The sequence below is a fragment of the Emys orbicularis genome, chromosome 2, assembly GCF_028017835.1.
Source record: "Emys orbicularis isolate rEmyOrb1 chromosome 2, rEmyOrb1.hap1, whole genome shotgun sequence".
Classification (NCBI taxonomy): Eukaryota; Metazoa; Chordata; order Testudines; family Emydidae; genus Emys; species Emys orbicularis.
Window position 1 is genome coordinate 81,664,369 of NC_088684.1, and position 27,255 is coordinate 81,691,623.

Below are 27,255 nucleotides of genomic sequence, written 5' to 3' on the forward strand. Positions count from 1 at the left end.
AAAAACCAATTAGGGAAGTTCCTGAGTAAACAAACCTTGTTTAATTTTAGCACAATATTTTTATTACTCTTCCAGTGTATACAGTTGCAAGAGCAGAAATTGTTTACCTTGAGATAGTAAATCTTGATTTAAACAAACTCTGAATTCTAATGTCTGTTTCTCCTAGGCAAGTGATGCTTGCCCAGTGACTCCACAGCCTTGCTGGTTCTCAGTAGGTCTTGTAACACAGGTTTTTAGCAGAGTGCTGATCAAAAAGCACCAATTTTTGCTGCTGCATAAGCACGGAGGAGTTCTGAGCAAATGGACCATTTACAGGGTTCCCTTCCCAACTGTCCGAAGGCAGGGGAAGGGAAGACATAGTGCCAAACGGAACGGCAGAATTGCAACAATTTGTTGAAAGTGTACTGCAATGTTTGCACATTGTCAACATCCCTTGTTGACAAATGATGCAATGTTGTGATATAAACATTACAATGGAATGTCCCTCTGACTTTAAATGGATTGAGAGTATACCTGAAGAACTGACTTTGTTTGGACAGGTGGCTTTCCTGCTTTTTCATTCTGCTGACCTCTCCATAAGAGATTTCCCTCCTCATGGCCGCCTCCTCTTAGGCTCTCACTGCGTTCTGGGGGCCATCAGGAAAGGCATCATGCTTCATAGCTTGAGAAGCAGTGTTCCAGACTATTCACTGATCACACTTCGCTCATATTTTCTTGGCTTAAAATAAGGCTTTTGTTCCATGACCTCTGTCACGGTTTGGGTATTCCTAATATACCTGTCCATTATTCCTTGTGTGTATCTGTTCTCAATGTGTGGCAGACTTGTCTGTGGAAGAACTCCTAGTCTGGTATGATGGTATTGTTAAATTGTCTGTATTTGACTGGCATGTGCTTATGAGTTCCTTCCCTTTAGGAAGTGAGTTTTGTAACGTAGTTTCTAGTAGTATGGGTGTTACACAACTAGCATGTGTTTAATGGATACAGAAACTCTGCAGCTATATTAGTTCTCAAAGACAAAGTAAAGAATGGTACCTTACTGAAGAGGGCTCATTCAAGAAAGGCTAGTTCCAGGGCCTGAAGATTACCAGAAACCTGTTAGTCAGAGATAGACATAAAAGATGAGTGGCAAAGCCCCGCCAGCAAAGTCCAGTGGCAGTGCCTTCTGAGAAGACAAGTTGTGTGCACGACGTCCCCCTTACAATTCCAGTCTGCTGGGATTTAAATCAGGTTACTCTTCCTGGACCCTGCTTGGGGGAGAGGGGTTGCTCAATCTTCCATGCTGGCTTCTGGCAAGGAGGCTTTTGATTCAACCTGAAGATTCCTCTTTTCCCCCGTCTCAGCTGCTAATCTATCTTCTTCAGAACCAGTGTCTTTAGAAGGCTTGCCTCTGCTACTGTACATTTCCCCAGCCTCTTAGGGTGCTGCAACATGTGTGGTTTTATGTGACTTTCACAGTTTACCCCCAACTCTACTAGCCTTCCTCTTTCTGGGTCCTTCCCATGAGTAGCTCCCAGGCAAAGGGAGTCCCTTCTCTGGCTATGGTCCCCCATTGCTGTCCCTCCTCTTTGGCTGGTGCAGTGAGAGCTCCCTCCTATTTCAATCTACTGTAAACACTGCTCACCGAACTCTGAATAAAGTGTTGCGTAACTGATCAGTCTTGTTAGCTTTCCCAAGCAGCCAAGTGAAATTATGAGAAGCAGCAGAACTACTGGAGATCTTTGCTGGCAGGAAAACTATGCAGAATAGTAAACTCAGTTAACACTTGGTAGTCTCTTTGCAACCATAGGGGCAAAAAGTTAACTTTCACTTACTGGAGATTTTGCTTCTGCAGGATTCAGTGTAGGCAATCCTTGCATGTCTAGTGCAGGGGTCAGCAACCTTTCAGAAGTGGTGTGCCGAGTCTTCAGTTATTCACTCTAATTTAAGGTTTTGCGTGCCGGTAATGCATTTTAACATTTTTTAGAAGGTCTCTTTCTATAAGTCTATAATATATAACTAAACTATTGTTGTATGTAAAATAAGGTTTTTAAAATGTTTAAGAAGCTTTATTTAAAATTAAATTAAAATGCAGAGCCCCCCCCCCGGACCGGTGGCCAGGACCCAGGCAGTGTGAGTGCCACTGAAAATCAGCTTGCGTGCCGCCTTTGGCACGCGTGCCATAGGTTGCCTATCCCTGGTCTAGTGGTCTTGTCAAGACCTGGTTTCTATCGTCTGCCAACTTGCTAGTCTGCTGATGCTCTTGGCAACAGTAGCTTACTGCATATTGCAGAAGGACACTCTTTGCAGGCTATTGCATAAAAGCGGCTCCCTGACTCTTTTCAAAGAGGTCACACTTCACTTATGATTTGAGGATTTCTTGCAGGTAGTTTTGAGTTGTGCTGTATCTTGAGGCAGTTTTGTTGTAGTAAGCAGCAAGCCAGGAATACATTTTCTGGTGTATAATTCATGGGACATGTGCATGTGTGAGGATAACAAATGGACTCAGTCTTGTTTATATAAGAAAAAAATGCAACATTTAAGAGAAGAATTTGAGTAAATGGTACTGTTGCCCACCCAGTTGCTTAAATTTTTCCATTGGGCTAGCATTGTGCTATTGTCCCTTTTTATGAGGTCCTAAGAGTACAACAATCATACAATCTTGGTAATACAAGACCCTGTAAAAGAGCTCCCAACAGTGCTGAGCAGGGCCAGTTCTAGTTCACCACATACTGATGGGCCTTTTTAAAATAAAGGATTAAGTCTCTTGTGGATGCTTATTTCAATGGCTCATCCTTCCTGTCACCTCAGGTAGCCAGTGGACAATTGGAATTTCCATGCATTCTCACCCCACAAACGCTAACTGGCTCTGTTCTCCAGTTGATTTCTGTTGCTAAAAGGACTCCGATTAATCCCCAGCCACGCACTCAGACTAAACAGTATAAACTACTTATGTTGTCTCAAAGCTTTAAGAGGTGGATGGAGGAAAAGGGGAAAAGTCATTGATTATATATAAATGACATCTGTAGCAATAGTGTTGTTTGCTCATTAGGTATCTGAACTGAAAGTGGCCAGTAAGTAGAACATCTTTTTCATCTAAGCCATATCCGTGCAGTCTTTAGTATTCTAAATATTCATATCCCAAGCAGAATGAGCCTAAGTGAGCACATAGCCAAAAGTTATAGTATAGTCTGTTTTATCTTGGCATGAAGTTATGCTATAACTTTTGTCCTGGGGTGGAGAGGAGGAATGAAGCTATAACAACTAATAGTCTGTATTTATAATCTATTAGATATGATCACTGAAGCAGAACAGCAGCTTCTCCATGATGCTAGAAATGGAAACTGTGAAGAGGTTAGACAACTACTGGAAACCATGGACAAACAAGAAGTAGTTGTTGACATCAACTGCAAAGGTTAGTATGATTAACTTTTAGCCATTAAGGTTATAAACCTTAAGTGATGCAGTGCCCCCTCATTTTCCTCTAAAAGGTACAACATCAAACTATAACATACCAGGCATGTATTTTTGTGTGGATGTATGTACGTACAGAGCAGCGTGTATACAAGCTTCACATAGTGGGTACGGTACAATGCTTTCATAGATTCTAGGACTGGAAGGGACCTCGAGAGGTCATTGAGTCCAGTCCCCCGCCCTCAGGGCAGGACTAAATACTGTCTAGACCATCCCTGACAGACATTTATCTAACCTACTCTTAAATATCTCCAGAGATGGAGATTCCACAACCTCCCTAGGCAGTTTATTCCAATGTTTAACCACCCTGACAGGAACTTTTTCCTAATGTCCAACCTAAACCTCCCTTGCTGCAGTTTAAGCCCATTGCTTCTTGTTCTATCCTTAGAGGCTAAGGTGAACAAGTTTTCTCCCTCCTCCTTATGACACCCTTTTAGATACCGGAAAACTGCTATCATGTCCCCCTCTCAGTCTTCTCTTTTCCAAACTAAACAAACCCAATTCTTTCAGCCTTCCTTCATAGGTCATGTTCTCAAGACCTTTAATCATTCTTGTTGCTCTTCTCTGGACCCTCTCCAGTTTCTCCACATCTTTCTTGAAATGCGGTGCCCAGAACTGGACACAATACTCCAGCTAAGGCCTAACCAGCGCAGAGTAGACCGGAAGAATGACTTCTCGTGTCTTGCTCACAACACACCTGTTAATGCATCCCAGAATCATGTTTGCTTTTTTTGCAGTAGCATCACACGGACTCATATTTAGCTTGTGGTCCACTATAACCCCTAGATCCCTTTCTGCCGTACTCCTTCCTAGACAATCTCTTCCCATTCTGTATGTGTGAAACTGATTGTTCCTTCCTAAGTGGCGCACTTTGCATTTGTCTTTGTTAAACTTCATCCTGTTTACCTCAGACCATTTCTCCAATTTGTCCAGATCATTTTGAATTATGACCCTATCCTCCAAAGCAGTTGCAATCCCTCCCAGTTTGGTATCATCTGCAAACTTAATAAGCGTACTTTCTATGCCAATATCTAAGTCGTTGCTGAAGATATTGAACAGAGGCGGTCCCAAAACAGACCCCTGCGGAACCCAACTTGTTATACCTTTCCAGGAGGATTGGGAACCATTAATAACTATTGTCTGAGTACAGTTATCCAGCCAGTTATGCACCCACCTTATAGTAGCCCCATCTAAGTTGTATTTGCCTAGTTTATCGATAAGAATATCATGCGAGACCGTATCAAATGCCTTACTAAAGTCTAGGTATACCACATCCACCGCTTCGCCCTGATCCACAAGACTCATTATCCTATCAAAGAAAGCTATCAGATTGGTTTGACATGATTTGTTCTTTACAAATCTATGCTGGCTATTCCCTATCACCTTACCACCTTCCAAGTGTTTGCAGATTTCCTTAATTACTTGCCCTGGCACAGAAGTTAAACTAACTGGTCTGTAGTTTCCTGGGTTGTTTTTATTTCCCTTTTTATAGATGGACACTATATTTGCCCTTTTCCAGTCTTCTGGAATATCTCCTGTCTCCCATGATTTTCCAAAGATAATAGCTAGAGGCTCAGATACCTCCTCTATTAGCTCTTTGAGTATTCTAGGATGCATTTCATCAGGCCCTGGTGACTTGCAGGCATCTAACTTTTCTAAGTGATTTTTAACTTTTTTTATTTTATCTTCTAAACCTACCCCCTTCCCATTAGCATTCACTATGTTAGGCATTCCTTCAGACTGCTCGGTGAAGACCGAAACAAAGAAGTCATTAAGCATCTCTGCCATTTCCAAGTTTCCTCTTACTGTTTCTCCCTCCTCACTGAGCAGTAGGCCTACCCTGTCCTTGGTCTTCCTCTTGCTTCTAATGTATTGATAAAAAGTCGTCTTGTTTCCCTTTATTCCTGTAGCTAGTTTGAGCTCATTTTGTGCCTTTGCCTTTCTAATCTTGCCCCTGCATTCCTATGTTGTTTGCCTATATTCGTCCTTTGTAATCTGTCCTAGTTTCCATTTTTTATGTCTCCTTTTTATTTTTTAGATCATGCAAGATCTCGTGGTTAAGCCAAGGTGGTCTTTTGCCACATTTTCTATCTTTCCTACCCAGCGGAATAGCTTGCTTTTGGGCCCTTAATAGTGTCCCTTTGAAAAACTGCCAACTCTCCTCAGTTCTTTTTCCCTTCAGGCTTGATTCCCATGGGACCTTACCTATCAGCTCTCTGAAGTTACCAAAATCTGCCTTCCTGAAATCCATTGTCTCTATTTTGCTGTACTCGCTTCTACCCTTCCTTAGAATTGTGAACTCTGATTTCATGATCACTTTCACCCAAGCTGCCTTCTACTTTCAAATTCTCAATGAGTTCCTCCCTATTTGTTAAAATCAAGTCTAGAACAGCTTCCCCCCAGTAGCTTTTTCAACCTTCTGAAATAAAAAGTTGTCTGCAATGCAGTCCAAGAGCTTATTGGATAGTCTGTGCCCTGCTGTGTTATTTTCCCAACATATATCTGGATAGTTGAAGTCCCACATCCTTTCCAGCAGGATGGGGCTTTGGATGATTTTGTTAGTTGTTTAAAAAAAGCCTCATCCACCTCTTCCACCTGGTTAGGTGGCCTGTAGTAGACTCCTAACATGACATCACCCTTGTTTTTTACCCCTTTTTAGCCTAACCCAGAGACTCTCAACACTTCCGTCTCCTATATCCATCTCCACCTCAGTCCAAGTGTGTGCATTTTTAATATATAAGGCAACATCTCCTCCCTTTTTCCCCTGTCTGAGCAAGCTGTACCCATCCGCACCAACATTCCAATCACATGTATTATCCCACCAAGTTTTGGTGATGCCAACAATGTCATAGTTGTATGTATTTATTTATTAGCACTTCCAGTTCTTCCTGCTTATTACCCATACGTCTCGCATTTGTATATAGGCATTTAAGATACTGATTTGATCTTGCCTCCCAGTTTTGCCCTGACCCTCCTTTCTCTCTGTCATTATAGCCCACGCTCCCTCCTATTTCCAACCCATCTCCCAGGTCTCCATATTCCCCACTTACCTGTGGGCTTTGCTCACCTGTCCCCGTCGAACCTAGTTTAAAGCCCTCCTCACTAGGTTAGCCAGTCTGTGTCCAAATAGGGCCTTCCCCTCCTCGAAAGGTGAACGCCATCTCTGCCTAGCAGTCCTTCCTGGAATAGCATCCTGTGGTCGAGGAAGCCAAAGCCTATCTTCGCAGCCAGGCATTCACCTCCATGATGCACCTGTCTCTGCCCGGGCCCCTACCTTTGACAGGAAGAATCGAAGAGAATATCACCTGCGCTCCAAACTCCTTCTTTGAAAGTTCTCTTGTAAAAGTGGAGTGAACTACTATATAAAGGACCAGAAAGACTACAGGAATCCAATATGTTGGACTGCATATAGTTTCTTGGCTTCAGTGAGTAAGTGGTGCCATTTGCAAAGAATACTGATGCTATCTGCCAGCATTTCCAGTGATGGACATGCCCTAATAAGTCTTGAACGTGTTCTGCTTGTCTGTATCTTGCATCTCAGTCTTTGTAGTACAGCACGCCCCCAGTCAATACTTCATTTATAACTCACTGGAGACAGAAGTCTACATATCTGATATCTGTAGAAGTTTGAGATAAGTGTAGAACTATAGACCTTGGGCAGAGGAAGAGGGACTCTAGAAAGGGAGGGGATGGGAAGAGATAAATAGCTGATAATGTAGTGTTAACATTACAGTAGGGCCTGGAGACCCCAACTGGGACTAGGTACCCCATTGTGTTATACACTGTACAGACACATGACAGTTGCTATCCCAGCAGCTTCTGGTCTACTTGGATGAGACACAGGGTGGAAGAGTAAATGGAGGTTTCAGGGAGGTGAAGTGACTGACTTGACCAAAGTCGCACAGCATGTCACTGGCAGCAATGGCAATAAAAGCCAGATACCTTGAGTCCAGTCCAGTGCTTTGTCCCCTGCACCATGTTGTCTCTCCTGTCCATTAATAGGCCATGGATGCTTCACTTATTAATGCCTCCACCTGTAAAATATCTAACTAGCTAATCTCCAGAAAGAGAATATGCATTTGTTCCACTCTTCTCGCTGGGAAGTGGGGAACAAATGGCTTAAATAGCAGGGTGTTTTGTTTAAGGCTGATGGCAGGATAAAAGCAAAGCCCTCTTAAAGAAGAATCTTGTGTATGACTCAAGCCAACAGTATGTACAGTGAAAACTTACACCTATAAACAAATGGACTAAAAAGATTCTTGCCTCAGCTGGATTTGTCATAACAAAAAGGTACAGATATATCACCATTCAGCTACCCGTTATGAATTAACTTCCTCTGTTATACACATGTATCTATCCACTATTGACATGGTATTCTCATTTCTTTTGAGGTGTGAACATTGAGACTAATGCTATAATATTGTTAGAGAAAAATGTACATGCTTACCCCATTTTGGGAGTTAAAATTTGGGACAAAAACAAAGTAAGCCCTGCAAAGTCCACTGCAAACTCCACCTTGGGGGAAGAGCTGGATCTCTTATAGAAAATAGTCTTTATAGTCTCCTCCTCCTCTCCCCCTCCCCCCCCCCCCCAAAACAGAGGCTGCAGTAGTTGGGCCAACAACCCCAATTTGATCTTCCAATGCATCTCAGCCCTTCTCTTGAAGGGCCCTCTGAGGTGTGGTTCAGGTACCATGCTAGTTCAGTTCCTGGTCTCTGCAGAGATTGTCAGTAGCATAATTCCACGTGGTGCTGCTTTTATGAAGTGCCTACTTGTCCATTGGAAATGGACTGAAAGATCAGCTTATTTTTTCCTTAGGCTAATAAACATATTAGCCAGTAAAAACCCTGGCATCTATATTTAATACGAATCTCAAGATTGTACTAGGCACTGTAGAGTTAATAACTTCCCTGCCCTATATAACTTCCTGCCTAAAACAAAGGAGGTGGAGAAGGGATACAACTTTAACTTTTGATCCTATGCTCTCTTTTTTTTTTTTTTTTTTTTCCCCTATCCACTTTCGTGGTCTGACTCCTTAAACTTCTTCCACACTCCCTCCCAGTACTCCTTGCCTCCGTTTATTCCAACAAAATGAGTTCAGTGTAAATGAAAAATAGTGCTGCTGACACTGGTGGGCTGTACATAAATTCACTGTCCAGTTATTGCCTTTCCAATTTCATATGTTTCTGCTTTCCATTTAGCTACTGTGTAGCGGATATAGTGACTTGCACAAAATGTAAACAGGAAGGATGATCTCTTTTGAGTGGTGGCTAATGAGAACTTCCTGAAAGTAATGTTTCTATTTGAACATCAAAGGATTTGATGACCAAGAGAGCTTGGGGTTTTCAGTTCTAGGGTTTTCCCCTTGACACCTTCTTGTATTGTCTGCTCTTCTTGTTAAACACAAAGGTTTAATGTGCAAGTGTGACAGCCAACTTCATTCTTGGCTACCTGTGTGCGCCCCTAAGCCTTCTCCTAACAGATGGTTTACACCAGGGGTCGGCAACCTTTCAGAAGTGGTGTGCAGAGTCTTCATTTATTCACTCTAATTTAAGGTTTTGCATGCCAGTAATACATTTTAATGTTTTTAGAAGGTCTATTTCTATAAGTCTATAATATATAACTAAACTATTGTTGTATGTAAAGTAAATAAGGTTTTTAAAATGTTTAAGAAGCTTCATTTAAAATTAAATTAAAATTGCAGAGCCCCCGGACCAGTGGCCAGGACCTGGGCAGTGTGAGTGCCACTGAAAATCAGCTTGCACGCCGCCTTCAGCACACGTGCCATAGGTTTCCTACGCATGGTTTACACCTTACTACACAGTTTGAGATGTCTGATGAAAAACATTGCTGACCCACTTCAGTTTGGGTATAAGAATTCAGACTTCACTGGAGTTACAACAGCTTGCACCCGCTGAATTTGGCTCACTCTTCTGTGAAGCAGTTTTTGCCATGCTACAATGGCATAACCCTTCAGATGACTGCAGCATGATACTTCAAGGCCATTTGTGCTAGCTTCCTTCTCATTTTACATACAAGCACTACAATAGAGCAAACTACAGTAACTTGCAGCAAGAGCTTTCAGACCCTAACCTTAAAGGGCTTCAAAAATGCTATACAATTGCTGTGGGCTTTTAATAAGCTTACTTATAGGAGGCTTATTTGGTAGAGAAGTGACAAATTACTTACTTTTTATAGTAGTGATTTAATGCTTCACTTTGCTAAGAATTCCCTTCCTTTATTCTGTACAAATGCCTCAGTGGCATGTCAATATTCCATAAAGCTACATTTAAAAACTACCTGAGCGACAAGCTCCCTTCCGTGCCCCCTCCCCCCCCCAGCAGTTCTTCAAAAGATGCACAAAACAAGGAGCCTGTTGAGTCTAACCAAAGGGTTCTGCATGAGGTTGAGCTGGGCAAATAATCTCAAATCACTTTCATTTGAGAGGAGATTGCACAATGCTCTACTTTTCTCCTGGATGGCAATAGGAGCTGTAGAGATACAAGGAGGAGAGTGTGAATTCCTGGTTCATCTGTTTCAGGGGCTTGTCGCAGGAGTCGTAACTCAGTTTGACTTGAAGCACCCGGTTGCTGCTGTGGCATCACAGCCTCTTGGATAAAGGGGTTGATGATCCAACTTTCTTGGATGAGTGAGTTAAACTGTGCCAAGATAGTTTATAGAGGAATGGCTTTTCAGTAGGAACATATCTAACAAATGCTAGAAGCTGACAGCACCAGACGCCTAATTTGAATTGCTAGTAAAAGTTAGTGGTTCGGTGTTTGAAAGTAGTTGGTCTGATACCTTTGGTCATATCATTAATGTGGGTTGTTTAACAAAAATACAACTTTTCACTCTAGCTCGGGGGTCGGCAACCTGCAGCATGCATGCCAAAGATGGCACGCAAGCCAATTTTTTTGATGGCACGCTGCTGCCTGCCTGCCAGGGTCCTGGCCCCACTCAGCCCTGCCCACTGTTTTCTCCTGCAGGGGCAAGAGGCAGAAGCTTGGTCCTACTGGCAGCCAAGCTCCCCCCTCCCCTGCTGCTTCCCCCAGCGTGGTGCTTTCTTGCCCCTCCCACTCCCTCTCCCTCTCCCTGCCGCCGATCAGCTGATCGCCCTTGCGAGGGGGAGGGGAAGCAGAACCACAGCGTGCTCGCTGCTCCAGGGAGGAGGCAGAGAAGAGGTGGGGATGGGGCCCTGGGGAAAGGGGTGGGGATGGGGCATATCCCTTCCAGCCCCCTGCCGTGAGCACCCTCACAAGCTGAGCACCCCAGCTCTCTGCCCTGACCCCTGCACCCCCTCACACCTCCAGCCCCTGTTGTGACTCCTGCACCCCCACACATACCCAGCCCCCCCACACCCCATGCCCTTACTCTTTCCTCCCACATCCCCACCCCCACCCTGAGCACCAAATGGGAGCTCCTGCACCCCCTCCACATTCCCACCTGCACCCCTGTTCTGGGGTCCCAGCTGCCGGCCCCTTGCTAGCCAGAGTCCCGCAGGCCCCGCTCAGCTCGCTGCTGAACTAGGTGAACGGAACCCCAGGCCGGCAGCGGGCTGAGTGGGCCGGTGGCGTAAGATCAGCATTTTAATTTAATTTTAAATTAAGCTTCTTAAAAATTTTGAAAACCTTGTTGTATGTAAACTAAACAATAGTTTAGTTATATAATATAGACCTATAGAGAGAGACCTTCTAAAAAACGTTAAAATTTAACGCAAAACCTTAAGTTAAAATGAATAAGTGAAGACTCGGCACACCACTTCTGAAAGGTTGCCGGACCCTGCTCTAGCTGCTGCTTGCCCTTGAACTCCTGAAACTCTCTCTTGTGCAGAGAAGAAAAACTTTCCGGGTTAACACAATACTGTTGGGTGACTTGTAGAAGTACGTGAGATTGGGGTGTGTTTTGTATTACTCAGACTGGCAGTGAAGTCTTGGGTTTTTCTCCCAGGCTTTAAATTTAAATGAAGGCTTCATACTATTGTCATCTGGGACTTTAGAATATGCTCCTTTCAAAACAATACATTGTAACTATATTTCCGCATTTGAGTTATTGCAGCACAATTTGCTGCTACCCTTTTAAAAAAAATAAACATGCTGGATCACTCTTGATGAGTGTCAAACTCTGGTAAAGGCTGACCAACATGTGCAGTTCAATTGAGATTCTGCCCTTGGGCCTTAGCAATGACTGCTCTCTCATGCATGGCATTCCAATTCTGTCACATGGATGTCATGTTTTGTGTGTTGGGGTTTATAATAAAGGGTGCTGGGTACAGGTTTAATGCTGTCTTAATAGAGGTTGTAACGGTCCATTTACTTACATTCTACACTGAACATACCAACAAGTGATTAGATGGAAACAGTACAAGTCCTGCCTGAAGAGGACATTGTTACTATGCTACTTCTGGCAACCTTTATGCTTTTTCTTCTTCCTACCTCCTCAATGATTATGATCCTGCTTTAGATAGTGAAAATGGAACATTAAAAAAATAAAACCCTACAGACCTTGCACTTCCGTTCAGTAGGCTCCTGTTGTGGCTGATAGTTGTTGCTCCAGATCTAATATACAACCTGCTGGTGGCATTCAACATGGAATCCAGTATATCGTGGTACTAAAGGAACAAATACTTTTCCCTTAGAGAAGCACAATGTCAAATTGTAACTGACAAAAATCAGTAGTAAGGGAGAACAAGCAGAAAGGCAAACGTGCAGCAGAATGCACAAGTCCTAGTAATGCAAGATGGTTACCATGCCTTCTTAAAGCTTACATATAGCATTGTGTTCCAACAGAACATAAAAAGGTAGACTTAACAATTGTGCTTGCTTTTGTGGGTTTATATTGGGGACCCCAATGTTACATATAACTTATTTCTGCTGGGCTGTCACTTTAGTGGAGGATAGCTGATCACTACCCAGTCTGCTTCTACCCTTGACTGAGGATGTTGCCTCTTTTTAAAGCATGAAGCAGGGAAATGCCTTTCTGCCACATCAGTCTGGTATGAAAACACGAACAAATTTTAACTAGCCTAAATCTGAACTGAAACTAAAGTTGTAAGCAAAACTGGCCACATGGGAGTCCCATCAAAACTTTCTTCTGAAACGACTTGCTTTTTTAACATGTTACTCAGACTTTCAGTGTAACTTACTGATGTGCAGTAATGTTTAGCAGAGATATTAAATTTAATCAGATATACGCTTCAATCACTAGGCCTCTCATTTGAATGTTTGTCCACTTCTAACTAGGATCTTGAGTGCGTTTGACACTCTAGTCATATTCTTGTTTGGAAACTTTACATAAAGTAAGACACTGAAAGGTGAGACTCCTAAAGAAACAATTCCATTACAGTAGACCAAAACCAAAAATTGGTCTAGTTGTGGCCCAAACCGTGTGCTGAACTTCCTGATCTCCACAAGGGTTATTTCAAAGCTCTCTGCATGCAGGCTAGAGAACATCTGTTAGGTCTTTCCAGCTTCTAATATCTTTAAAAGATGTAGGCATGGGGATGTAAAGCTAGAAGGCCCGAAGTATATGTGAGGGGGTCTTGGAGGAGGGGAGGCAGCATACTGGCACCTCTGGTTTACTGTAGACCTTGAAATGCTGCATACCTAGACTGTTATCTTACACACTGTTATCTTAACCAAGAAGTCTGCCAGTATGGTTACCACTGTTGGAAGGGACCATAAGGAGCTCATTTGCTTCACTGTCTTACAAGCAAATGTGTAAATAATAGGAAGGCCTCCATGTAATGCAGCTGTTGATAGCTGAGAAGCAGTGATGACTGCATGGACACTTAAAAGTGAAAAGGACAAACTAAGGTTGTCACAAAAAAAGTGGCATGGCCTAGTCTAACGTTAGAATCCTGAAGTTCTGAACAACTGATAATCCCATTAGAGGATGCACAATGAGGTAGCTTTGAATCTTTCTGCCAATAACTTGCTATCCTTGTACTTGCCAAATAGTGGTTCACATGGCATTTATTTGTGCTGAGGTAATACTGCATAACATTCAAGGCTCAGCTGCCATTTTGCAGGCATGCAGTAAAGAGTCCTTTCCTAAGGAGCTAACAGTTGAGGCTACGGCAAACTGCAGCTGGTCCATGAGATAGACTGGAGGTGGGGACAAAAATGGAAAGGAGAAGACAAGGTAACAAAGTAAGCCAATATCTACAATAAGAGGGCTCATCTTGACACTTGAAATGAAGGTGCAGCTGGGCCTGGGATGGGGGTCAGCAATCTTCAAAGCTCTAAAAGTGAGAACATTTGGGTAGGGGTGAAAACTTCTTAGTTTAATATAAGACCTCCTTATGGTTAAAAGGCCCTTAATGGTGTTTATCTATGCTGAAAATTGTTAATAGGGCAACTACAGGAAAATAACTGATAATTCAGTTAATGCTTTGAGCCCCATCTTAAACACTCATTTTTTTAAGAAAGGTGTAGGGTTCTGTGGTAGTGTTTGTCTTCTCGTTGGCAAACTTGCATGGGCTGCAGAGGCCTACTTGTAAGGCATACATGAGATGAAGGAGAACTTGATGATGGTACTACAACTTATGCATTAAACCACTAATCTGTGTCCCCTCAATACCCCCACAAGTAAAAAGCTTTGTGGCTGGTACTTAAAAGCATCTTTAATATACAGTTTTTGTGAGAACAGCTCTGCTTATTGTTTACATGTAGCAAGTAGAGAAACTAAACTCAGTTACCAGCTCAGTGGAATTTATTTCACTGTAATGTACATAATTTTAACCTAGAAATCTACCAGTCAACATTCACTGCTATTTAACAAAAGCTGAAATTTCAGGGACTGTCTAATACAGCTAGTCACCACTTCTGGGTAAACTATTCTGAATCTGAATAAATAGTGGTTATCCAAGAGCTTTGCTCTGTCTTTCCAGCTGACTGTTCTATTAGCTCCACCACCCTGCCAGTGAGATCTGAACATACAAGCCTTGTGGATTGCAAACGCAGTTGGTAACTGCTTAACCTAGAAAGCCTTGCCAATGACAAGGCTGTTGCCAGTGCATAGTATTCCTAAACATAAAGATAATTCGGGTTATAAACCAACTTGCTTCTCATGTGTCCTATGCTCTTAAGTGAAAGGGTTAGCCCTGACTCTCTAAGGGTTGTGTAAGAGGAATGGACCCAGTTAAACCGGAATTGGCTTTTTAGACTCTCAGATTTAAAAAAAAATCTAGTTCTTAGAATGCTCTTTTCATCCACGTGTCAAAGCACAAGAGATAAGAAATATGGAAGCAACAATGTAATGCTAGGTTGTTGCCCTGTTAGAGATGCTCTAGTTCAGGGCTTCTCATGACAAATTTTTTGGCGGCCTCAGAGTGCTCTGACAATTTTAGGAAAAACAAATATGCATATTTACATGATCAAATCATTGTTATTTTTTTGTAGACTCAATAGTAAAAATAATGTACAGTTACATTTTGGTGCCCCTGGCCCCCACTGCCTCCCCAGGCTCCACTGCTTCCTCCCCATTGCCTTGGGCGCCCTTCCATGGCCTTGGACCCCAGGCTCACCCCACTTCTTGTCTCTGGACCACAGTGCTTGGTAAGGCTGGCCCTTCAGAAGCCCAGAGCCCCAGGGCTGGAGTTGGGGGTGGGCTGAAGCCCCGGCCCACAGGCGGAGCCCTGCTACTGCGAGGGGGCTGAAAACCAAAGTCCTGAAGTTGGGGGGGGGGAAGGGGAAGAGATGCTGAAGCCCACCTCAGGAGGCCTGCAGCTGCAGCTTGATGAGGGGGGACTATAGCCTGTCGCCAGAGCCTCTGGCTGAACCGGGGGTGGTGGGAGGCTGAAGCCTGCCCCTGAGTGCTGCAGGGAGGGGCCACTGCTTTGCTCCCTCCTCCATCTCTGCACAAGAGGCTGTTGTGGCTGCAGGAAAAACCCCTGGTGGCCACATGCGGCCACAGTGGCTGCATTTGAGAAACGTTGCTCTAGTTCTGCCACAAGCTACGGGCTTGGTGCAGTAATTAATGGGTGGAAATTTTTATTTTATTATCCTGCAGGAGGTCTGACTAGATATTCATAGTCCTTTTTGGCCTGAAATCTATAAATGGCTGCTCTCACTGTAGAGACTAACTATGCCTGTTATTTGTGTGAGAGTTGGCAAGATGTTACAGTTTACACTGAACTGTTCCTACTGTCTTGTATTACAAAAGCATTTGTTTACCTGATGTTCTGTTTCATATTTTTAGGCAGAAGTAAATCTAATTTGGGTTGGACGCCTCTTCACCTTGCATGCTATTTTGGACATGGCAATGTGGTCAAGGATTTGCTGAAGGTATACTTAATGTTGTCTATATTTCTAAATGAGTCTGAAGATCCTACATAATGTTTTTCATGATACCACCTTATTTTAATACTGGTTTTTTTTTGTTTTTTTTCATGATACCACAAGTTGTTGTTCAGGTGACCAATAGCTAGTTGTCTTTTTCTGAAACCTCAAAATAAACAGGAAAAGTGGTTTTTCTACTAAAGTGCAAACCGTTTGCTTGAAGAGAAGCAATGCAATTCTAAGTGAAGGCAATGAACTATCCTTCCCACTAGTCATGTGCATGCTTGTATTTAATTACATGCTTGCACATGTACATATTTGCATGGGAAAATAGCAGGGTACAGATTATCTAACATTCTTGGAATGCATGGGAGACAACTCTGTTACAGAGGGTACGGAAAGCAACTAGAAGAGGCTATTCTGGTTTTGATACTGACAAACGGAGGAACTAGTTGAGAATCTGAAGTGGGTGAAAGTGATCATGAAATGCAATAGAATTTGATTCTAATGAATGGTAGGAGGGAAAACAGCAGAATAAAGACGATGGGCTTTAAGAAGGCAGACTTTAGCAAACTCCAAGAATTGGTAGGAAAGATCCTATAGGAGGAAGCAAGTCTAAAGAGAAAAAGGTTCAGGAGAATTGGCAATTTTTTAAAGAAACATTATTAAAGGCACAAGAGCAAAAGATCCCAATGTGGTAGGATAGATAGGAAGTATAAAAGACATCTTTAATGACCTGAAACTCAGTGTCATACGAAAAGTGGAAACTACATCAAATTACAAAGGACAAATATTAAAAAAAAAAAACACCCACAAGCATATAGGGACAAAATTAGAAAGGCAAATGCACAAAACAAGATTAAACTAGCTAGGGACATAAAGGATAACAAACATTTTACAAATCCATGAGAAGCAAGGGGAAGACCAAGACCAGGTAGCACATTACTCAATGTGGAGGGAAAGACAATAACAGAAAATGCATCAATGGCTGAAGTGTTAAATGGCATTTTTTGTTTGCTTTCACCGAAAAAGTTAATTAGCTGTGATTGGATAACTAACACAGTGAACATCACTGTAAATGGGGTAGGATCTGAGGCTCAAATAGGAAAAGAACAACTTAAGAATTACTTAGACAAGTTGTGTCTTCAAGTCTGCAGGGGTGGATGAAATACTTCCTAGAATATTTAAGGAACTAGCTGAAGAGAGCTCTGATCCATTAGCAATTAAGACTACATTTTAGTCATGGGTATTTTTAGTAAAAGTCCTGGACAGGTCATGGGTCATAAACAAAAATTCATGGCCCATGACCTGTTCATGACTTGCACTATATACCCCTAACTAAAACTTGAGCTGGGGGTGCTGGGGGAGGGGAATGGCCAGGGAGGGTGGGGGAGGGAGGGAGTGCTGCCCCTGCCACGAGCGCCGGCTCCGCAGCTCCCGTTGGCCAGGAACTGCAGCCAATGGGAGCTGCAGGGGCGGTGCCTGGAGGCAGGGGCAGCACACAAAGCCCCCTGGCCCCTCCGCCTAGGAGCTTCAGGGACATGCCGGCTGCTTCCAGGGAGTCCCCCGAGGTAAGCGCTGCCCCAACCCCATCCCTGAGCCCCCTCCCATACCCAAGCTGCTGCTGCTGGGGGGGAAAGGGCACAGTGGCCCAAGACTGCCCCAGCAGCAACTGGCCCAGGGGCTATCCAAGAAGCTGCATTGGCTGCTGCAGAACTCACGGCTATCATGGAAAGTCATGGAATCCATGACCTCCATGACAGACATGCAGCCTTAGCAATTATCTTTGAGAACTCATGGAAGTTGGGGGAGAGGACTGAAAAAGGCAAATATACAGTAGCACCTGTTTATAAAAAGCAAATCTAGACAACCCAGGGAATTATAGACTTGTCAGCTTAACTTCAGTACCTGGAAAGATAATGATGCAAATCAATCAATTTGTAAGTACCTAGAAGAAAGTAAGGTGATAAGTAATAGTCAGCATGGATTTGTCAAGAGCAAATCATGTCAAAGCAACCTAATATCCTTCTTTGGTGGAATAGGGGAGACAGTAGAGATGATATATCTTGACTTTAGTAAGGCTTTGCTTCTGTCTCAATGACTTTCTCATAAACTAGAGAAATATAGCTTAAACAAACCTCCTGCAAGGTGGGTGCACAACTGGTTGGAAAATTATTCTAAGACTAGTTATCAAATGGTTCACAATTGAGCTGGAAGGGCATATCAAGTGGGGTCACTCAGGAGTCTGTCCTGGATCCATTTCTATTTAATACCGTCATAAATAATTTTGATAATGGCATAGAGTGCACTTATGAAGTTTGTGGATGATGCAAACCTGGAGGGGTTGCAGTTGCTTTGGAGGACAGGATTAGAATCCAAAATGATATAATCAAACGGGAGAAATGGTATGAAGTAAATAGGATGGAATTCCATAAGGACAAATGCAAAGTACTATGCTTAGGAAGGAATAATCAATTGCATAAATACAAAATGGGAAATGACTGTCTAGAAAGGAGTACTGCAAAAATGGATCTGGGGTTTATAGTGGATCACAAACTAAATAAGTCAATTACATAATACTGTTGCCAAAAAAGCGCACATCATTCTAGATGTATTAGCAAGAGTGTTGTAAGCAAGACACGAAAAATAATTCTTCTACTCAACACCGATAAGGCCTCAACTGGAGTATTGTGTCCAGTTCTGGATACTACACTTTGGGAAAGATGTGGACAAATGGGAGAAAGTTCAGAGAACAAATTATTGAAGATCAAGACAACATTGTGGAAAAATTGGGTTTGTTTAGTCTGGAGAAGAGAAGACTGAGAGGAGACAAGTCTTCAGATACATGAGAGGTTGATATAAAGAGGGTAATAAATTCTCCTTCTCCGCTGAAGACTGGAGAAGAAATAATGGGCTTAAATTGCAGCAAGAGAGACTTAGGTTAGACATTAGGAAGTTTTTCCTAACTGGAATAAATTGCCTAGGGAGGTTGTAGAAGCTCCATCATTTGGAGGTTTTTCAGAACAGGTTAGACCAACATCTGTCAGGGATGATCTAGATCAGGGAGTCCCAAACTTCACTGCACCAGGACCCACTTCTGACAACAAAAATTACTTCATGACCCCAGGAGCGGGGACCGAAGCCTGAGCCCGCCCAAGCCCCACTGCCCTGGATGGCAGGACCAAAGCCCAAGCCCCAACAGTCCAGGCGGTGGGGCCAAAGCTGAAGCTCAAGGTCTCCAGCCTCAGGCAGGGGGCCTGCAACCGGGGGCCTGCAACCGGAGTCCTGCCACCCAGGGCTGAAGCCCTTGGGCTTTGGCTTCAGCCCTGGGTAGTAGGGCTAGAGCTCCAGCAAGTCTAAGCCAGCCCTGGTGACCCCATTCAAAGGGGGTTGCAACCTACTTTGGGGTTCCGACCCACAGTTTGAGAACCGCTGGTCTAGACCAGCAGTTCTCAAACTGGGGCAGGCCTCCCAAGGGAGGCGCTGGAATGTGTCCGGAGGTGTGAGATGTGCGCTCTTTTATTTTTAAGAGCTCTGGCTCTCAGCCCCAGGTACAGCCTGGGCTTGGGTCTCCATCCCCACCCCCTGGGAGGTGGCTCAGACTCTCCTTGCCACCCCTCCTTCAATCCCTCACTGGGAAGTGCACATGGGTTCAGGCTCTCCTTCCCCCAATCTCTCACTTTCCACAGCAGACTTAGCGCCCCTTGCAACCCTTACTTCTGCGCTGCTACTGCCACCCTGAGGCTGACAGCCAGATCCCTGCCGCCTTCAGGTGAGAGATGGGGGGGGGGGGGGAAGGAGAGCCTGAACCCATGCTGCACTTAGTGCCCCTTGCAACCCTTACTTCTCCTATTCATCAGTATCACTTTTCACATTGCCTCCCTTGCTTCTGCACTGCTGCTGGTGCAGCGCTGCCTTCAGAGCTGGGTGCCCGGCCAGCAGCCACTGCTCTCCACTCTGCCTTCAGAGCCGGGTGGCAGTATGTATGTGGAGGGAGGGGGCCATAAACTACTGCAGACACAAAGAAGGGGTACCTGGTCAAATAAGTTTGAGAACCACTGGTCTAGATAATACTTAGTCCTGCCTTAGTGCAGGGGATTGGACTAGATGACCTGTCAAGGTCCATTCCAGTCCTACTCTTCTATGATTCTATGTGCTTATGTACTATTGCACTTGAAGGCAGCTAACTACATACTTCTGAATGTGTGGCTTGTTCATGGACACCAGATGTTTGCACACACCTAATCTTGAAAATTTGGCACAAGAAATCTAAAGTCTAGTTTAGACAAAACCTTGAAGTAGTTGAAGGATGGTATTGGCAGGTGTGTGACATTCTGAAGCCTAATGTAAACAAGCTGGTTCAGCTAAAGCCTAGGATAATGTACTTGTTTACACTAAACCACTTTTAAAATGTTGGCTAACAGACTAATGCAACTTTAAATTCAAGCATTAGGAAACAAAATATGCCTTCAGGTAGACCGATCAAAACAATGATGCTCTGATCAAGTATAGTAACTGGAGTTTTATATTCACCAGCTTGTTGAGTTCAGGTACATCAGCATAAAACTCAGGTAATACAGTGAGTTAGGCCTTGAGTCTTTTCAAGAAACTTAGTACCTGCAGTATTTGTCACAGTATTTCAGACATATGGGATGCAAAAGTCTGCGCTACCTTAACACTTAATTTTAAATTCCAAATAGTCGAGACTGGCATGTGTGCCATTAATAAAATAAAAAAATAGTCAATGATACTACTATGTCAGCAGAGGAAGCACGTAAGCATGTGTATAAATTTTCAAAGAAGGATCAGTGTATGTTTGTTACTTCAGGCACAAGTAATAAGGCTTAAACGAGTCTTTGCTCAAACTTCTTAGAAACATCAGGTTAGTGGAGGAGACCCTCCTTTTTTTCTTTAATCTGTTAATGCTAACATAAAATAAAGCTTTGTCTATGCTGGCAAGTGAACAACAAAACTTTTGTTGTTCAGAAGGGTTAGAAGAAGAAGAAAAACCCGCGCTGAAAGACACAAATTTTGACGAGGAAAAGGGCAGGTGTGAACAGTGCTTTGCTGGCTGGAGCGCTCTCCTGCTGAGAAAGCTACCACCGCTTGTGGTGGGTGGAAGTTTTTTGTCGGCGGGAGAGCTCTCAGCGGCACCGTCATGTCACTAAAAGCTGCGTGGTGTGGATAAAGCCTAAAGCTAACTTGGCTGCTTCTGGCATAACTAAGGTTACGTTTTCATAGAATCCTAGAATTCTACGTTTTTGACTAAGGTTACGTTTTTGTCATGGAACTTTTACTAAAAGTCATGGACAGGTCATGGGCTGTAAACAAATTCATGGGCCCATGACCTGTCCATGACTTATACTAAAAATACCCAGCCTGACTAAAACTTGGGCGGGGGGCTGTGGTGGGCTGGTGGTCCAGGGGGGCTGTGGGTGCTGGGAGGGGAGGGGAAGGGACCCCCCCAGTACTGCAGGAGGGGGAGGGCCAGGCCACGGTGCATGGCCTGGGACCCCTGCTGATACTGGGGATGGGGGTGGGGTTGGGGTTGGCAGGGCTGGCAGGGGCTTCCTACCCGGCTCTGTCCCAGCAGCTCCTAGGCGGCTGGGGTGGGGGCTCCATTGCTCCAGCCACAAGCGCTGGCTGCCGCAACTCCCATTGGCCAGGAACTGCAGTCAATGGCAGCTGCAGGGGCGGGGCCTGTGGGGGCAGGCAGCGGGCTGTGCGGAGACCTTCACCTAGGAGCTTCAGGGGGGGCATGCCAGTGGGATCCTGAGGTCAGCGCCCCCCACACTCCCCAACCCCCTGTCCCTAGCCCTGAGCCCCCTCCCATACACCCAAACTGCTGCTGCTGGCCGTGTGACCTCTGTGACAGACTTGCAGTGTTAGGCATAACCAATGTTGGCAATTGAGCTCCATAAAAGCTAACCAACTATCTGCAAAGTATAGCTAATTACAGCATTCAGATACATGCACCAAAAACAAATGTGGCTTTTTTTTGCTTTTTCCTGAAAGCCACAGTGAATGGGAGGGGTGACTTCTTTTAAACTGATTGGAAATAAAAAGAATAAATCCAGGTAAACTTGGACCTGGTTCAACATGGAAAAACTAATTATCAGGAGATTCTGGTCTGGAAAACAGACTGAGATTTTTCTACAAGGATTCCATCAAAGAAAGCTAGTATCAACAAATGATACGGTCCCTGACCCAAAGACTTTGCTTACAACATAGCGTAAACAAATGGCAAGCCTTCAGGGTGGGAAGGGGGGAGATAGCAAAAGTATGTTTATATTGTCAAATGCTCTTCATCCATAGATCAGTGTTTTACAAAAGTGGGTGAGTGCTAGTGCCCTTCTTACAGATGGAGTGATGAATGGAGGTTAAATAGATTGACTTGTCCTAGGGCAGTGGTTCTCAACCAGGGGTCCTGCGGGGGGCCCATGAGCAGGATCCGTGGGGGGCCCATGAGCAGGATCCAAGGGGGGCTGCCAAGCAGGATCAGTGTTAAACTCGCTGGGGCCCAGGGCAGAAAGATGAAGCCCCGCCACCCGAGGCTGAAGCCAAACTTAGCTTTGCGGGGGGTCCCTGTGTCATGGGGCCCCAGGCAATTGCCCTGCTTGCTGCCCCTTAATGCTGGCTCTGGCTTTTATATGCAGAAAACCAGTTGTTGTGGCACAGGTGGGCCGTGGAGTTTTTTATAGCATGTTGGAGGGGCCTCAGAAAGAAAAGGTTGAGATCCCCTGTCCTAGGGTACTCTGTGGCAGTCAGGAATAGACCTAATCCCCTGACTCTAGTCCTCATGAGCTCAATCACTAGATCAGTTTCCCAGCTATAGTAAAACCACATAGTCCCATTAATTCTGTTGCATATGCAGCTTGTCCTGATCTTTCTGACCATTTTAACAGTAGGGTTCAGCAGGAGCAGTGTTTGAAGTGGGATTTGAAAGAAGAGTGAGAGCAAGGATCTCGGGTGCAGGAAAGGAATGGGGGGAAATGGAGCTGAGATTCAGACAGGAATACAGTGGTACATTCCTTTATGGTGTACAAAGGAGTTTCCACTTGATGTGGAAAGGGGCAGGGAGCCAGTGAAGAGATCACGAAACCTGCTAGTCATGGCCCGTTTAATCTCTTGAAGAGGAGACTGCACTACAGTGTGTATATATAGTACTACTGTGTGAAGTCTTTCAACTAGAGTGAAATTACAGCTTTAATGGCTGTTGTATGCAATTTGTGTGTGGAGATGAGTGACAGCAAAACAAAGGCCATGTCTACACCTAAAAAGTTAGGTCGACCCAGCTACGTCACTCAGGAGTGTGAAAAATTCACACCCCTGAGCAAAGTGGTTAAGCCAACCTAACTGCTGGTATAGACAGCTCTAGGGCTGTGTCTACACTACCACTTATGTCATATGACTTGTATTGCTTGGGGGTGAATAAACTCCCCCACCCCCAGCGACATAAGTTACACCGACATAAGTGCCAGTGTGGACAGCGCTATGTCGGCGGGAGAGCTTCTCCTGCCAACATGGCTACCGCTACTCGTTGGCGGTGGTTTAATTATGTCGATGGGAGAGCTCTCTCCCATAGAGCGACTCCACTAGAGGTCTTATAGCAGTGCAGCTGCATTGATACAGCGGTGTCACTGTAAACTCTAGTGTAGACATAGCCTAGGTTGACTGAAAGTCTTCTGTTGACCTAGCTACTCCCTCTCAGGGAAGTAGCTACTCCCTCTCAGGGAAGTAGCTACTCCCTCTCAGGGAAGTAGCTACTCCCTCTCAGGGAAGTAGCTACTCCCTCTCAGGGAAGTAGCTACTCCCTCTCAGGGAAGTAGCTACTCCCTCTCAGGGAAGTAGCTACTCCCTCTCAGGGAAGTAGCTACTCCCTCTCAGGGAAGTAGCAGTGTCTATGCTGAAGCGGTAGAACAGTGCTGCTGTAGCTGTTTAAGTGTAGACATAGCCCAATTTGAATTTGCTCCCTTTCACAAGGGCTCCTTGTTGTAGATTTCCTCCCCTCTAAATCTTCACACGTTATCACTGATTAGGCTTTACAACTATACTGGGACACACAGCCTCCTAATTCATGTAATTCATTCTTGACAAATAGATTATAAACAAAGAGGTGTCAGTAACACTGAGTTGTTTCTGGAAGGAATATTTTTGTAGAGGTAGCCTATTGACCTGCCTGTGTTTCCAGCATTACTTAACCGTCTCTGTCTTGGCAGGCTGGTGCAGAAGTGAACGTGTTAAACGATATGGGGGACACTCCACTGCATCGTGCAGCCTTCACTGGACGCAAGGTAAAAATACACTATTTTCTAACTACTTGTATTCCACCCTGTGTGGTTCACAGAATGCGTAAGGCAACCCCAGCATAAGATTGTGTCCCCTAAAGGGTGCTATAAGGTGTCAATGGCGTCTAAAAATGTTAAGTGGTTTTAAAATAGTAACACATTGAAGCCAAAGCACTTGAGGTAGGAAAAATCCTTGTAGCAGTGCATTTCAGAAAGCTACCAAAGAGCAAATTTTAATGTGCCTAAAATCTAGACTGTCTAATCCTCAGATTTGGTTTTGGCTTTTTTGGCAGAGAAAACTGCTTTTTTCCACCTGGGAGGGTAGGGGAAATATCAGTCTTCCTTCTCCATAGCTGCTTTTTCCTTTTTTGTTCTCCAGGATGTGGCTGGCAGCTGGAAAGGGGGAACATAGTCATTTTCCTCTGTTGAAGCACTTTACCTGCACGCCTGTCTGTGCAATCACTTCCTACGTCACTCTTGCAATGTGCCTGGGGTAAAGCTCTTTAGTGCAGGAGCATAGCACTAATCAGCCTCTCAGCTGTAAATGCTGGTTGTCAGATGGAAGCCAGTTTGGAGGGATGGGAAAAGTAGGTGTTTCTGCATACAACTTGACAGATCACTTATTAATCCCTCACAAACCATAGCAGAAAGCAGTGATGCTCAGACCTCAGTGGTTCAGAAGCCAAATTAGTGATCAACGTTACCCAAATGAGCCACAGTAGTGTGAATTCATTGTTTCTCTTACTATAGTACTATATATTCATATTTAAATAGTATGATGGAAAATATTTAGTTTACTTGTGTATATATTTACCTGTCTCATAGAACTGGAAGGGACCTTGAAAGGTCATTGAGTCTAGTCAGGACCGGCTTTAGGAAGTGCGGGGCCCGATTCGAATAGTTTCGATGGGGCTCCGGCAGGGATGACTCACCCGGCGGCACTCCGGGTCTTCGCTCCGGGTCTTCCGCGGCACTGAAGGACCCGCCGCCAAAAACCCGGAACGAGTGAAGGACCCGCCGCCGAAAACCCAGAGCCGAGTGAAGACCCGCCGCCGGGTGAGTAAAAATTAAAAAGGCACCTAAGTTAGGCACTCCTCTTTAGGGCTTGGGGTCTGATTCGGGGGAATCGGCCGAAAGCCGGCCCTGAGTCCAGTCCCCTGTCTTCACAGCAGGACCAAGTACTGCCCCTGACAGATTTTTGCCCCAGATCCCTAAATGGCCCCTCAAGGATTGAGCTCACAATCCTGGGTTTAGCAGGCCAATGCTCAAACCACTGAGCTATCCCTCTCCCCCCCCGTACTTTCCCATCATACTGTTTAAATAGACTATAATATATATATTCTCACAGCAAAATGAGTTAGGTTTACCAGCCTATAATTGCCAGGATTGCTTCTGGAGCCTTTTTAAAAAATCGGTGTTAGCAATCCTTCAGTCATGTGGTACAGAGGCTGATTTAAGTGATAGGTTCACAGTTGGTAGTTCTGCAACTTCATATCTGAGTTCCTTCCGAACTCTTGGGTGAATACCATCTGCTCTTAGTGACTTGTTACTAGGGCCCTACCAAATTCATGGTCCATTTCATGGTCATAAGAATTTAAAAATCCCAGATTTCATGATTTCAGCTATTTAAATCTGAATTTTTATGGTGGTGTTGTAATTGTAGGGGTCCTGACCCAAAAAGAAGTTGGGGTGTGTGTCACAAGGTTATTGTAGGGGGTGTTTTGGTACTGCTACCCTTACTTTTGCAGTACTGCCTTTAGAGCTGGGCAGCTGGAGAGCAGCAGCTGCTGGCCGGGAGCCAAGCTCTGAAGGCAGAGTGGCTGCCAGCAGCAGCGCAGAGGTAAGGATGGCATGGTAAGGTATTGCCACCCTTACTTCTGCACTGTTGCCTGCAGGGCTGGGCCCTCAGTCAGCAGCCACCTCTCTGGCCGCCCAGCTCTGAAGGCAGCGCAGACGTAAGGGTGTCAATACTGTGACCCCTCTAAAATAACCTTGTGACCCTGCTGCAACTTCCTTTTGGGTCAGGACCCCCAATTTGAGAAATTCTGGTCCTCTCCCCCTCCCCCCGTGAAATCTATACAGTATAGGGGGAAAAGCGCACAAAAGACCAGATTTCATGGGGGGAGATCAGATTTCATGCTCCATGACACACTTTTTTTTTTCATGGCTGTGCATTTGTTAGGGCACTACGTATTACTGTTTAACTTGTCAGTTTGTTCCAAATTTCCTCTGAGGCCTCAATCTGGGATAATTCCTCAGAAAAGTAACTTTTAAAAAGAGGCTCAGGTGTGGGAATCTCCCTGCAACATCCTCTGCAATGAAGACCGATGCAAAGAATTCATGGGTGGCGGGTATAATAGCCCAGGGAAGGCTTGGCTGTGTCTCGTGCTGCCGCTGACCCACCGCCAGACACCTGGGCTGCGGTGGCCCTGCCCCTTCCCTGAGGTCCCCACCGCCTGCTGCTGCCATGTCTCCTTGGGGGGGACAGGGGAGTGTGGAGTGACACAGAGAGCCAGCAGTGGGTGCGGGAGTGAGGAGGCTCCAGCTAGGGTGACCAGATGACAGGAAGAAAATATCGGGACACAAGGGGGGAGGTCACCAGCGGAGCAAAAAAACCCAAAAACCGAGTGCTGCCGGTGTAACGACACAAACAGCTCCCTCTCCCAATTCCCTACTGTGGCCCAGTGCTGCCAGCAGTCGGGGTGGGGGGGAGGGGGGGGAAGCCGAGAACAGCCGAGTGCTGCGGGCAGTCAGAGGAGATTATGCACCCTCCCTTAGCTACGCATACCTTCAGCGTATAGGTATTTACACCATGCTCATCACCATAATGACTGAGCAGAGAAGTAACAACCGCTGTAACTTTTCCTTTCACTCTGCATTCTGCCATGCAAGTCTATCTGGGTCCAGATTGGTAGCAATGTGTGGATCAGTTTAAAGTGGGGGAGCCTCTGGTTTTCAGGAGGGGGGGGGGGGAAAGCCGAGAACAGCCGAGTGCTGCCGGCGGAGGAGGAAAAAAAAAAAAAGGCCGAGTGCAGCGTCGAAGCTCGATCGGGACGCGGGACAAACACCTAAATATCGGGACGGTCCCGATTTTATCGGGACGTCTGGTCACCCTAGCTCCAGCTGGCAGGCCAGCCCAGCACTTTGGGGGGCGGAAGGCGCGGCTCGGCCCGGTGTGGGGGTGTGTGTAGGCTGGGGCTCCTCTGGTCGGGGGGGGCCTCTCAGGGTTCTGTTATGGG

The 27,255-nt window shown here is 45.0% G+C and overlaps 1 protein-coding gene across 1 annotated transcript in view; it reads left to right on the forward strand.

The window, feature by feature from the left end:
• OSBPL1A (oxysterol binding protein like 1A) overlaps positions 1–27,255 on the forward strand; it is a 141,485-nt gene that overhangs the window by 5,093 nt on the left and 109,137 nt on the right. Inside the window, exons 2-4 of the mRNA XM_065397957.1 lie at positions 3,269–3,391; positions 15,649–15,734; positions 23,948–24,022. Of these exons, the coding sequence (XP_065254029.1) occupies positions 3,271–3,391; positions 15,649–15,734; positions 23,948–24,022 (282 nt within the window). The 5' untranslated portion in view covers positions 3,269–3,270. The remainder of the gene's footprint in view (positions 1–3,268; positions 3,392–15,648; positions 15,735–23,947; positions 24,023–27,255) is intronic.